At 40.2% G+C, this 13,934-nt stretch overlaps 1 protein-coding gene across 1 annotated transcript in view; it reads right to left on the bottom strand.

The window, feature by feature from the left end:
- Window positions 1-13,934, bottom strand: part of LOC139690629 (glycine receptor subunit alpha-4-like) — a 236,456-nt gene that overhangs the window by 22,958 nt on the left and 199,564 nt on the right. Inside the window, exon 2 of the mRNA XM_071588113.1 lies at window positions 536-624. Coding sequence (XP_071444214.1) covers window positions 536-624 — 89 coding nt within the window. The remainder of the gene's footprint in view (window positions 1-535; window positions 625-13,934) is intronic.

A 13,934-nucleotide genomic window follows, 5' to 3' on the forward strand; every position in this document is an offset into this window, starting at 1 on the left:
ATTGGTGGCTTCCGTTTCACTCTCGTCACCACTTCATACTCAAGGATCGGAAAATAACATTTTCAATAATATTTCGGTAGGACAAATTGATCAAATATACTAATGCGACACATAAATTAGACAAAATTAGAAAATAGCATGTCTTTAATCCTCAATAACAACTAGAGCAAATGTAAATAAGTGCGAGAAATGAGAGCTATGGGTTTAAAAAATTGTCGGGTACTACATGACGCAAAGGCCGGGGATCACGTTTTGCGACCGTATTTCTGAAACGGAGGATACGATACCACGGGGTATGACTGTACTTCTTGGTGGTACAGTGTGGAATGAAATTGCATTAAAAAAGAAATGTGTGTCACATAACACACACGAAATGAATTCAGTTAGAGAATTTTGTTTTTTCAAAGAGAAATTTCTCAAATAGAAAATTTTAAATTCTTGGAAATTGATTCGTAATTTATGAGCATGGCACAATGTCAAGATATAAGATTAGGTATAAAATTTATGACCAGAGAGAGAAAAACTTTCAACTTACTGAATTGGTTAGTGGGTGTTGCCCGTCGATCGTATCCCTTCCTTAGCAGGCTATCGAGGATTTGTAGGTGATCCATTTTCGCACCACGCCTGTTGGAAAAATAAAGCAATGAGTTTGGTTAGGAACAGAACTCTTAACAGATCGTTATTCTCTTAATAATAATTGACTATGATTAATTAGAAAGGAAATTCACTGGTTAACAACGCCGCCAACTTTCTTGGAGTAGCTATTCACAGTGTACTTTTTTGTTTAAAAAGGAACTGCCTCAAATTGTAGCAGCTACACCCTTCGGGTTTTTGATGCAGGATTTTTAATTCTTTTTTACCGTAGAATTGATGTTTAATACCATCAGTGCTACACTATATCCAATATTTTGCATATTTACAGTGTAATTACAGGGTTTAAATCTGGAATTTATGGTGGAAAAGTGACGAAAAAGTTCAATGTCAATTCTGAATAAGTTACTATTTACTAATGGCTTTCAACATCTCTTATGATATTTTTTTAAATATCCAAAAGTAAATTTCCTCATCTTAAGGTATATGAAAGTGAGTACATATAACTGGAGTTGCTTTTTCAAAACTAGTGCAGATAATGGTGGCGAAATAAAATGACGCTGAGAATTTTTGCACAAGGTTTAATAACGGTTTTGACAAATATTCGTAATTAATCAAAGCCAGGCATTAACGTTAGTATTTTTACATTACGATTCACAGTAAAAATTTTTCTCACAAAATTTAATTGTAATATTTCTAACGCAAAAACGAATCTTCTGACACTAAATATGGTACAACTGCGTTTTGTCTGCAGTCATAATACCAACATCAGACTATCAAAGAGAAACCACGATTTTACGCTTGGAAAACAACTCCGCTTGAGGCCATAAAAAATCATGTTTCATCTAGAGTATCCCTCAAAGTTCTATTGTTAAACATTTTTCTCTGTTTTAATACGTGCATTACAATGCCAGAAAGAATTAATTGAGGCGAGAATAGCAAATTAGGAATGTGTCCTTCTGAATGCACTCTGGGGCTACGAGGTTTTTGACCCTGATAATACGTGAGTTATAAACCTAGACAACTCCTTCTGGTACGATGGAAATGTGAATTCGCGTGAGCGTGGATATCTAATTTATGCATGCGAGGTAGAGAGGACAGCTGGTGTGAACGGGAGCTCATTGCATATTTCTACGGTGAATCTGCTTCGGTGTAGCTTTCCGAAATGATTTTTCGGTTTACGCGAGATTGCTTGGAACGATTTATGCTCGCTATTGGTTTGAAACACTCAGCTGAAAGTTATTCAGTCTTTGAACGGGTTGACAACGCTCTCGAATTGATTTATGAAAACTGATTTGTGAAACTGATACTTTAGTATCTCGGATTCGAAAATATTGATCGTGACCGGAGAAATTATTTATACCATGTTAAACTTCCCTCCGCGAATCATTCTTCTTTCGAAAGATTAGTCCAAGTGTCACATTCATTTATAAAATCTCTACAATGGGAACTCTTTGGTATTCATTTTTCAAAAATATATTTTTAATACCTACATGATATGTAAGATAAGGTGAATTTGCCGGAAAATAAACTAATTATTGAATTTAAATCGAACAACTTCTTGACTACGAGGTCCATCTAAAGTGAATTATTTTCTAGGATTTTAATTACTGAATTTTTTCATTACGAAATAAAATATTTTACTCATTTATCAACTTTAATCCCAAATCGTAGTTTTCCTTGAGATATTTATGCGCGTGGGATATTATTTCTACCATAATAATAAATTTTTGGACGGCGTTATTAATCAAGGAGATGGATATAATTTAGTGAGCGAACCGGTGCTAACTCAGTGTAACAGACTCATCATTTTGCGCGAGAGGTTAAATTAACATACTAAAACATGCTTTTATGATTAAACGCTTGAAAGTTTAGTTCATTTCACCTTAAGGAATGAAAGTTTTCTTAATGACCCTCCTCTCCGCCGTAACGAGATGTCTGCAGAGTGCGCGCATTCTTCATTCTTCCTGAGAGAATACGAAAATGCTGGTTTAATCATCATGCCTCAACCATACATTGCAAAATCCATCAGGAGAAACCAGAACTGGTCCGAAATATTCCCGATTCAGGGAAGCGAATTCTTTCGTTTCTCTCATCAAAATTCACCGTACCTCCCTCACAAAAAATTTACACCTCTCATTTTCCTAAAAATAAATGTGTTCCCTCATGCGTATCTCCTTACATTTTCACTTTCCATTTTCTTTTCCTCCGACGAAAGTATAACAAGGGGCAACGGCCATGTCATTCCTTTGTTATACGTGCGATTCTTTCTTTCTCGCTCCTCCTCTTCTGATTTATTCATCCCCCACCCTCCCCTTTCTGAATTCCTTCTTGTGATTTCCATATTCTTCGATATCAGAGGACGTTTCTGCTTACTCCCAAGGTCTTATACCTCCTCGATGCCATCCTCATTTCTCAACTTAAGTCGCATGGATTCTCAGCTCCTCATCTTTCTGTTACATTACTGCACAAGCGCCGATTATTTTCCCCCAAACGTTTTTTTATTGCTACGGCAATTAACAAAATAATTTCTTTGTTCTCCTTTGTTTGAGATAGCTCAAATCCGAATACCAGCTTAGAAAGAACATTTTAGACTCTTCATCTATTTTTTGCGATTTTGTGTAGCGATTAGAGTTAATAAATGAGGGCAACAAAATTCTCCCTTCGCCAGCCATAGCACACGCGTTAGTATAAGATAGTAAGTATAAGGCGGAAAGTCTCAATAATTTGCATCTTTATTTGAAAACTTCTATAGCATGAGGAAATGCCTGAAGAATAACCCAGTAGACCCCAACCCCATCTCCCGACATCTAAATATTCGGTGCACGATGAAAAATATCGAATATTTTCTTTAATGCATTTATCTTTCTGTGCATGCATCCAATAACATGATTATTGATGATAATTTTAAGCTACCAGTGATAATCCTTAGACGGCCTCTCTCAAATACGCGTATTACACTTGGAATTTTGACGTAGTATCGGTGCTTAGTATAAAATGATAACGCAACCTTGAACACAGCTTGACTGAGTTGAATACAAATCAGACCAAAGAACGTTCATTAGGATTCCATATGTACAGAGATGGAGAAGCATCTCATGCTGTTCACTGTTGATGCACTGCGAAGATTGTTAATAATTATATAATAGACATCAATATAAATATATATACACACATACATATGTATGTATATATATGCGCATACATATGTATGTATATACACACATATGTACATACATACACTGGTATATTTATATTCCTGTTCATCATATGATTATTTACAATCTTCGCAGTGCATCGGCTGTGAAAAGCATGAGATGCTTCTCCATTTACGTATTTAAGGAATCCTGATGGATGTTCTTTGGTCATATATAAATATATACCCATACAGGTAAATGTATACTGTACATACATACACAAACACACCAAAATATATACGTTGACACACACAAACACACAGCTCTACTTATGTTATACTTTGGAGCATTACAAAGTACAGCTTGATGCTCACCTTTTAGCATCGGGTGTAATGTTTGCACAAGACTTTCCTTTCTATGTCATGTTAGTAAGGCATTTTTTCTACATTTTCTGCAAGGATTTTTTTCATCAGGAAATAATCATAACTTCAAGGCGGCACCGTCATTTTTGGTGTAATCCTCAGCCAGCACTCTACTCAATGTTTCCTGGAGTCGCAGTTATTGGACCGTGAAACCTCCTCACACGTCACGCTCGCACTCGGGAGATTTCATCTGGAGCGAACGAGGTGATGTAATCGGAGGCGATATTTCTCTTCACGCTGAGAGTCTAGGCACTCGCCACCATGCGGGCCTTCAGACAGGCACAGGGGGATTCTTTCGATCCTCGGGAATCTAAATAAGGCAAAACAAAATCTTATATGGGTCGAGGTCGCCGCTTTGAGAGATTATAATGAAATGTAGGGACTTCGTTCCCTCGGCATAGTTCTGATGAAACGTCCATACCTCTTCGAGGCGGGAGGTGAATGAGGGGCGAGGGCAGGCAGTAGGGTTCAAGAGGAAAGGTGTAGAAGAAGCTTGTCTCGGAAGGAAGCCATCCCCTCTCCCTTCCTCTCCACGATTGTTACTGAGAGGGCGGCTACTCCTACTTTCCTGCCCAACCACGCACTCCTGTGCAAACTATCCTATTTTCCTGTCTGCTGTTCCTCTCATTCGGAACCTGCTCTTTCCACGCTCTGGTCGAATTGCGTCTGGATTCTAGAGAATGGGGGGTGGAAACGGAGAGGAGAAGAAAGCAAACGAAAATGGGATTCAACGTCCCCTGGCTTGAGATAAACTGTTTCTGAAGCGGAAGAGGCGAGCCTGGGCACCGAGCGTGCCGTGTGTTCTTCACGTGTTGTGTTTCTTCTCCGCCAATCTCACTCAAGGAAACGCCGAAGTTAACTCTGATGAGTTTTTAATTGAAACCTAATGCTCAAGGTTACTCACGCAGAAAGCCTAGTGGATAATTGCTTAGAAACATTTACTTGTGTTCAGCAGGACAGACTTAACGTGTGAGTGAAAGGCTCCATGTATTCTACCTAATGGATTAGCGCGCAGATTTACGGGTGCCAAGTTTTCCTGAGAAACCGCAGGTGAAACAAGAAAACGCACATTCAAAATCCGATGCGTGGATTTCGTACGTTTTGCATGCACCGTTGGGCTTGGTGAGCTCAACATTCACTTCTTAAACCATTCTTCGGGTTTAATACCGTGGTTAAAAATGCATCTTAACAGTGGAGTACATTTTATGATAACTATTGATGACACCATTGAAAATACATGCACAGCCTAATTACCTCGTAGATTTGCACGTATGGTTGTCACTGTACGTGTATTTGTGTTTATGCACCCGTAAAAATATACATTAAATGAATAATTTAATTTGTGTACATAAATGATAGGGGCACTAACACCCTCTGTCACACACCTTTCAGCGAATTTCGGATTTTACGTGATCGTAAATGCACACGCACATTAAGAGTGGAGACAAACACGTACAGAACGCGGTTCTGAGTCTATCAGCAAAGAAATCTGTAAAATCAACATCGATGATGGTTTTCGGATGAGCAAAGGTCACCAATACATTTCCAGGGCACACGCACAAATTATTATTTCGATACTGGTTCCAAAATATTCATTCTTTGTTCTAGAAAAAATCTTCCTTCCTCCCTACTCGTTACTCGGCCGTCTCTACTCTTGAAATTTACGCTTGACGTCAGCCCAGCTTTCAAAGTCCTGCGCTTCGTTGCCATGATTCTCGAGTTCTCAGCGGTACTGGATGAGTGCGAAAAATAAGAAACACGAACGGATCCTAAAATAACTGGAAAATTCAAAGGTTCAAGTTACCCCACTTCCATTGTCCTTGGTCATTTTTTGAGTCACCCGCGACACTCAACGCACCCTTGATTGTCTCCGTCTCAAAATTTGAGCTCCATTGGAATTTCCTCGCGTACACAAATTCATAAGGACGCACTCAGGCCAGAGATCAACATTTCAACCCCACTCCCGTAATACAACGCTTGGGGCGTTCTCGTGAGATGACCGCGCTCTTTCTAATTCTATCCGCCTTCCAAAAAGGGACGGGTCTCATATCGCACCCTGGTGAAACTGAAGTCGTCGATGGCCCTTTTGAATGAAGGCAAAATGAAAAGAACAACAGGGACCCTTCTCTTCAGACGCACACGCAACATGCCCCACTTTCCGCTCATTTTCACCCATCCTCCTCAACGTACTTTTTGACGACAAGGACTTATTGCGAACCTAAATATTTATCCTAACTTTATCCTAACTCCTATTGAAATTTAAAAGAATGAAAAATTACTATGTCAATGGCGAGGCAATTTTACGTTTTTTAGAATCAAGGAAAGGGAATAGATATTCTAGCGCTAGATTGAGTTAATCTTTAATAGAACACATATTTTCACTCCTGAATTTTTGACACTTAGTCGTAGTAGCCCGACCTGTTTATGCCGATCGAATCACAAATTCAAAATTAGAAATTTTTGATGCCAAAAGCAATCGGTTTAAGTATTAATTTTTTCCCATAAAAAACGCATGAATTTGTTTTAACTTGGGTGGTCCATGCCTACTCAGTAAAACCTTTTTCTCGCACCGCTCTTTCGTATAAACGTACTCGTACGTTTCCCCTCCGCGTCCGGAGCCTTAGGCTCAATGGGTGAGTGGTGGACGTCGATATTATTATCCTTAATGTCAAGGGAGTACGGGAGGAGGAAGGAGACCGTGGGAGGGATTTTGGGGAAATACTGGGAAATGGTCATTTCCACGCCTCACTCAGCATTCGCCTTTGATCCTTGCTGAAATCCCTGCGGCTTGTATGTATTTAAATGGCTTCTCTCTCTCTCTGATAAAAAGGGTCTTGAAATGTTTTTCCTTCGCAGGGATCTTAATATTTACAGTGTCAACGTGATGACCCTTGAAAGATAGGCGATGGGGCAGAATGCCCACTGTCCTTATCCAATTGGCCCTTCGTGTGCTCTTCGAATTTTGTTTTGATCCCATCCAGTTTTCCCATCATAACATCATCGGCATGATTGACAGAGCTCTTGGAAAACTCCTTTGGTTCCATTTAGACCCTCTTTCGTTAATGTTTCGTAGTTTACCTCTGAGCTGGATCATTGGTTTAAAGGCTATGTTTACGCCGTGACTTCTCGAAATTCCAGGAATTCTAGCGGATATTTCTTTGACGACTGTCACCAACCCTTTTATTCCTCTCCACCACCGATTTTATCCCCTTCCCTCTCGATTCTGCTTTTTTTTCTTCATAAAATGTTCCCTCCCACCTTTCTAACCCCAGTTTTTCTGTAGAATTTCTGTAAGTGCATTAAGATCCTTTGTGAAATATTTAGCGTAACTCAGCAGTAAAACTGAAGAGCTATTAATTTCATAATACCTTTGATTCGAGTTAGGCATGTTAAGGTTTTTGATACGTGTTTGTGATGGATTTACATTAATCTGAAGAGTATAAGGAATAGCAGGTTTGCTTATTATGGCATAAGTATAAATATTTTTTCCGTTAGCTTTTCTACAAGGTAACATGCGACAAATTAGTATTTTTGCATCTATCTTTCATTTTTCTAAAAAACATGATAGGGAGGTTGATTCCATTTAATACGCTCATAATGTCTCATCGTGTGTTTAGGGAATGCAAGCATTATCGACGTAGGCCAGCATGTGTGGGGTTTCAGAGCACATTTTAGATCAGATTAATCTGTGAAAAAATTTGCCTAGTAAGAGGTTTGATAATATTCCACTGCCAATCCCTTTTTCAAATTATAGATACTACCTCTTTTTAAACATATCTTCGTCGGGAAAATCTTCGTTAGATTGAACCTAAATTCATGAAAACTAGCTTGAACGACTTTGATGGCATAGGAAATAAGATGGCATTTGGAAATGATGTAAAAAATACAGGGAAAATAAAGAGTTACCAAGTTATTTGTTAAGCATGCCGACTATGCTAAAATATGGAAACTGTGAGGAGCTTCAAAATAAAGATTTTAAAAGAAACGGGGAGGGGAATTAAATAAGGTTTTCGAGACTGCAAATGCAGAGCTCAGAGTAATCGAGATGACACTGCAAACATGATGATTCTGGAGAACGATGGACATTTCAAGACCCAGCTTGAACCAACGAAATAGCTAAATATTCCTTGATTTTAAAAGGGGATTAAGGACGGATGCCCATCTAAGCCTCGACACCACTACTTTCCAGAGCTTTTCGAAACTTTCTCACTTCTTTCCACTCCCCTTTCTCCTTTCCTGGTCTCAGAGAACCATTACACGATAATTTCCACTCTAAAACGACTTGCTCTGACTGAAGTATGTCACCCTTGAGTAGGTATGTTAAGGGATAAACGGAGAAGTGCAGCGAGCTAAGACTAAAGAAAAAGATTTCATCAAAATGATAGCGAAAAACTAAAGATCCCCATTGCTAATATATTGCCTTTCATCCCATTTTCCCTCTTTAACCTCTTTCCATTATTTATTGCTCTCCCTTATGAAGTAAGTTTACATGTAGAGCAGGTAATTAATGCCAATACATGCGGACTATGATTCAAAGAGGATTCGTAGTGCGTAAAATCCAATAGAATTTTAGCGAATTCGTAGCGCACGTTGAGCGCACCCTTCAGTTTAACTGTAACACTTTTATAAATACATATGCCACATTTTTATTAGAAATATATCCGTATTTTTATTTCAACTATGACAGCTTATGAAATCAAATTGAATATGATGGAAATTTAGTATTAAAAAATTTTGAGCTATGCCTGTTGTAGTCAGGCCCCTCATGTTGGATCAAACATTTTATGACCCTTAATTTCACTCTCCCTCTTCTCATTTCTTCTCCGATTTTATCTCATCTCTTCACCTCCGTAGTTGAAGGCAGGAGATGGGACGGAGACCAAGCTCCTAATAAAATGTACGATTAAACGTCCTTCCGGAATCAAGCTTTCTCTCTCCATATGTTGGAGACTTACCATTAACGACTTACCCCACAAGCTTCCTTGCTACCTCGGAAAGAGCAAGAGAATTCCCGTTTCTCCCGTGGTCGACGAAGTATTTTCCCTCGGTGATATTCCTATGTGACATGATGATGCATCGACGTCCTGTCAATATCATTTCACATTGACCAAGCTGGAATGAATAATCTTTAGCAGCCGTTGAAATATTGATACGGATCTTGACAAAAACTAGAATTTCGGGGCAGTGTGATGCCGCCACAACAAGGTTCCTCTCCATTTCCCGTGGAGAAGAATGACGAAAGGCCAGATCCAAGAGCAATGGATGGATAAAAAGCAGGGAAAAGCTAGGCCCGTTGACCTGGAGGTAGTGGATTCGCAAAGACTATCGCCCTCTCGTCTGCCCTTCACACGAACGTTATGAACTTCCATCGATTTTTGCAAAGGACTCTTTTCGAAAAAACTTTTTTCCGGAATCAGTGAAGCGTAAATGTCGAAAAAATTTAAATGTTTGGTTCTTTGATTTGTACGATACGCTGCCTATTAGTCTTCAAAAGACATTTTGGGACGAGTGCATTCGAAGGGATCTTACTGTTGGAAACCAATATGTAGGTCAAACATTTATGAAATAATCAGATACTGCCAACACCACATGAAAACAAAACCGTGACGAGCACTTTGTGATGAGATTATAAAATTGATAAAATTTAATGCAGGCCATGAACACTATGCGAATAACGTTGGAAATATTCCCCGAATAAAAAAAAAGCACTCTAAATGAACTAGGTAGCATGGAGTAAAATGTAGGATACAGTAATCCCGATGAATTGCCCTGATGGACCATGGACATTACATACACGAGGGTGAGCTTTGCTCCACTCTTAATCTTGACCGTGAGTGGAAGTTGTACATTCGGCAAGGCATTCGTACATGCTGCTCATAAAAAAAAACTCTTACGCCCGGGGGGCATGAAGGGAAGGAAACTTCGGACGCCGAATTGCACGGGCGGTAACGTTTCACTCAGAAAATAAATCGAGTTTATGGGTGAGTGGAATAAGACGGAATGACGGCTGTCTTACTTTGATCCCAGGAGGCGGCGAGAATGATTGATGAGTCGATGAACGGCGTGCGGATTCGGTGGGTAGCCCGTGGCTGCCTACTGGCTCAGACTCCTCTAGGTTCTTCTGCAATTGCCACAAAATCCTTACGGCCGTTGGAATTGCGCTCCTCCTCGAGTACTCCCCGTTTTAGTGAAGGCAAGAGGATGGCCTCGGTGCGCAATGTGGGCTGTTTTCGTGTGGCCGACCTCTTCATCCGTATCATTCCATCTGCTGGAGGTATGATGCGTAGGTTCACAGAATTTTTTCAAAATGATCCCCTCAGCGCCACTGCGTATCCAATTTTACGGCCCTCGAGGGGGTGGAGGGGGTTGCAGTGGGGAAGCATTTACCCCCTCTCGTGTTCCTGACGAAATCCTAAATTTTTGGACAACTTGGACACATGGCAATGGTTTCCCGGAGACAGGGTTTATTTCCATCAATTGTAACATGCACGCTTAAACATTTTCACATCGACGGAGAGGTTCTGTCTCCCATGGACACTAGGGAGATATTCGTGCGAATACTCCAGTCGCGTAAATAATTATATATTCGCATAGTTATGAAGCAGCGTAAGCGTGTGTGTGGTACGAGGTGTCACTCCTCGTACTCATTGGTTCCACGTGCCCTGATGATGGTGGCAGGTACCACCGAAATAATAAAGTGAGTTGTTTATGTTTTAGTTAATCATTTTATTTTAACTACACCTGTAATTAACTGCGTGTGCATCAAGAATTATGTATATAAATAAATAACTATATATATAATTTAAACGGAGCTACGTTCCTTCTTTACCCAGAGAAAGGTGGTTTGGCCGAAAATTCGTAATTCATGTGAGTTTTTACATTTCTATATGATTCTCTGTGTTTCTGTTTGCTAGCGCTGACTCGCTTCTCCGTTTAATTTATTATTCACATCCGTGAGACTTCCCTTCCAGATATATATATATATATATATACACACGAGGGTCATCCGGAAAGTAGTACCCGTTCGTGAAATAAAGACACAAAAGTAAATATTAACAAACATAAAAAATTTTATTTGAAAGAGGATACTTTAAACTACTTCTCAACATAATCTCCAAGCAAATTAAGGCATTTGTCATAACGTGTGACAAGTTTCTGTATTCCTGCTGCATAGTCCTTCGCCGCCAGCTCATTGAGATACGCGAGGGACCCATCTTGCACAAATTTTTGCATAATGCAGATGGTGTTTAACAATTTCATGAACAATTGTTCGAGAAACATTGGGAAAATGCTCACAGATGTCATCAATTGTGACGCGCCGATCGTTCCTCATGAATTCGTCAACTGAGCTCACCAGTTGGTCTGTAATGACAGACGGTCTCTCCGAACGCTCATCGTCGTGTGTGTTCCCCCTCCCCATGTTGAAGTTGCGACACCACCGCCGAACAGACGACTCGTCCATTACATTGTCTCCATACACCTCCTTTAATTGGCGATGAATATCACATGGGCGAACGTTTCTTGCATTGAGGAATTTAATCACTGCCCTCACTTCACAACTGGCGGCGTTCTCAATTTTTTTAAACATTGTAAACAATCACAGAAACAACACAGGCAATGCTAGCGTCACGCAACTTGGCTCAGAGAAGGCAGACAAGCCACTGAAGCTATCTGACCTCGTCCAGCGGCTACTCGCGTCGTCAGCACTTCATGCGGCACGAACGGGTACTACTTTCCGGATGACCCTCGTATATATATATATATATATATTCGAAAAGGCACGCTCTTCAGTGACGGCAAAAATATATAAAAAATTTGGTCAAAACTTTTATACACAGCAATACAGAGAAAAGACACTCACATATCTATCTATTTGACGTTTCGATGGCACGGCCGTCATCAACAGAATCATATAGATTTGAAGAGTGGAGGAAAAGGAAAAATATTCCACAACGTTCAGAGAACTCAAAGTATTCTAAAATACTCCAATTTGTGGACAGAAGTCCAGAGTAACAATGAACTTTTGCGATACACATCACATCAGAGAATTAAATAGGAAATATTTTAATAGTTCGTATCTTTGTTTTAAAAAAAGTGGAAATGAATACGCACTAGTCTGAATGGACTATAATCATAGTCTATACGACGGAACGGACTATAGTACCGATAAATAATAAGTCAATATAAAGTATACACGGGTTGGCCACCTTTAGCAATACATTCGATATTCTTCGATATACCCGATATCGTCGATTTTTCGTAGTGTCCCCGATACGATAGATGTCGCTCGATATACCCGATTATCGTCGTCACGGAGATATATGACCCGATCTCGATGCTTCTTCTATACCGATGATCAATATTGGAAAATGAATATGTTAGGGAGCACAGAGTGAGGATTGGGGATATCCCACGGGCGAAGGCCTGAATGGAGATAGTCGAATGGGACCGGATAGGTAAGGGAAAGTGAATAGTTAAGGGGGCTGGGTCATCTAGTCGGATGAGGGCCAGGATGTGGCTCAAGAGTGGAGGTGTGAGAGCCAGGAGGAGGATCACCAAAAGGGAAAGTGGGTTCGACGGGAACATGAGAGGAAGAAGTGGGAGAGTGGAGATGTTGGAGAGGATCCTTACGGTCGGAATGGAAGAGGAGGGCGCCGAGTTGCTGCCAAAGGTGAGTGGCCCTGGGACGGAAACGGCGGCGTGCGACAGGGGACCGCGCTTCCGGGCCTAATTAATGGACTGTCGGAATGGCACAGGGGCGGGGAAACGTGAAGGGTCATGGGAGAAGGGACGGAGTGGGTGGGAACGCTTAGTGGAGAGCGGGGAAAATGGTTGTCGGGCAGCGTGCCAGAAGGGGATGGTGAGTTTGCAATGGTTGGGGGGGGGGAATGGTTAATTATGACGAGGAATGGACGTTGGGTCCGATGTAAGCACGGATAACACATGGTGAAGACGGGCGGCAAAATTTCCCGCCTCCCCTACGTGGATGTAAATAAATCCTTGTCTCTCGCAGGCATCAATCGCCATTCATCGACGTCTCATCTCCACGCGTCCCCCCTGTTGCGAATCACTCGCAGGGTCAACACTTGAGAAATGCTCGATTTAATTTTTTTTTCGCTCATTACTATACTTGATTTGTAATGCGATCCCCGCAATGCTGAACCATTGTATTCGATGCCTACTTCTTAAAACCATCAGTCAATGTAAAAGCTCTCAGAGGAAATTAAGCAGAAATGTAGCACTCAGCTTTTCAAATCACGCCTCATCAGATACTGACAAGTGACACGTGCTTCGAGATATTAAGTAGAAGGTTCAAAAAGCATACACGGATCATACACATAAATAGCCCGGTAGCTTGGGACACGGACGGTCTCCTGGTAGTAGATAATAAGACTGCCGGGAATAAAAGTTCCCCAGCGGCACGAGAGTACAACATGCTATTATTTTATAAATACCCAATAAATTATCGTAATAATCAATGCAAAGGTTTCTTATCCTTCTTACTTCTCCTGCCATTCAGGTGCAATATTTACTTTACTCTATAACTAAAATGTTACTACATAAATAAAATGTGCGTCTAATAAAAGAATTATGGCAATGCAGTATGAGCATACAAAAACTGAAAGGTTCAAAATTAAAAACTATATTGATACTAAAAACTGAGAAAGGAATTAATATGAACATATTTTTAATATAAACTAGGATTAAAAGAATAACTTGTTTAAAGTAAGAATACACTATTATTAGATAATTAAAGTTAAATAAAAATTAACTTCAATCATTT

This window comes from Hetaerina americana, unplaced genomic scaffold (assembly GCF_022747635.1).
Source record: "Hetaerina americana unplaced genomic scaffold, ioHetAmer1.1.p SCAF_3, whole genome shotgun sequence".
NCBI classification, from domain to species: domain Eukaryota; kingdom Metazoa; phylum Arthropoda; class Insecta; order Odonata; family Calopterygidae; genus Hetaerina; species Hetaerina americana.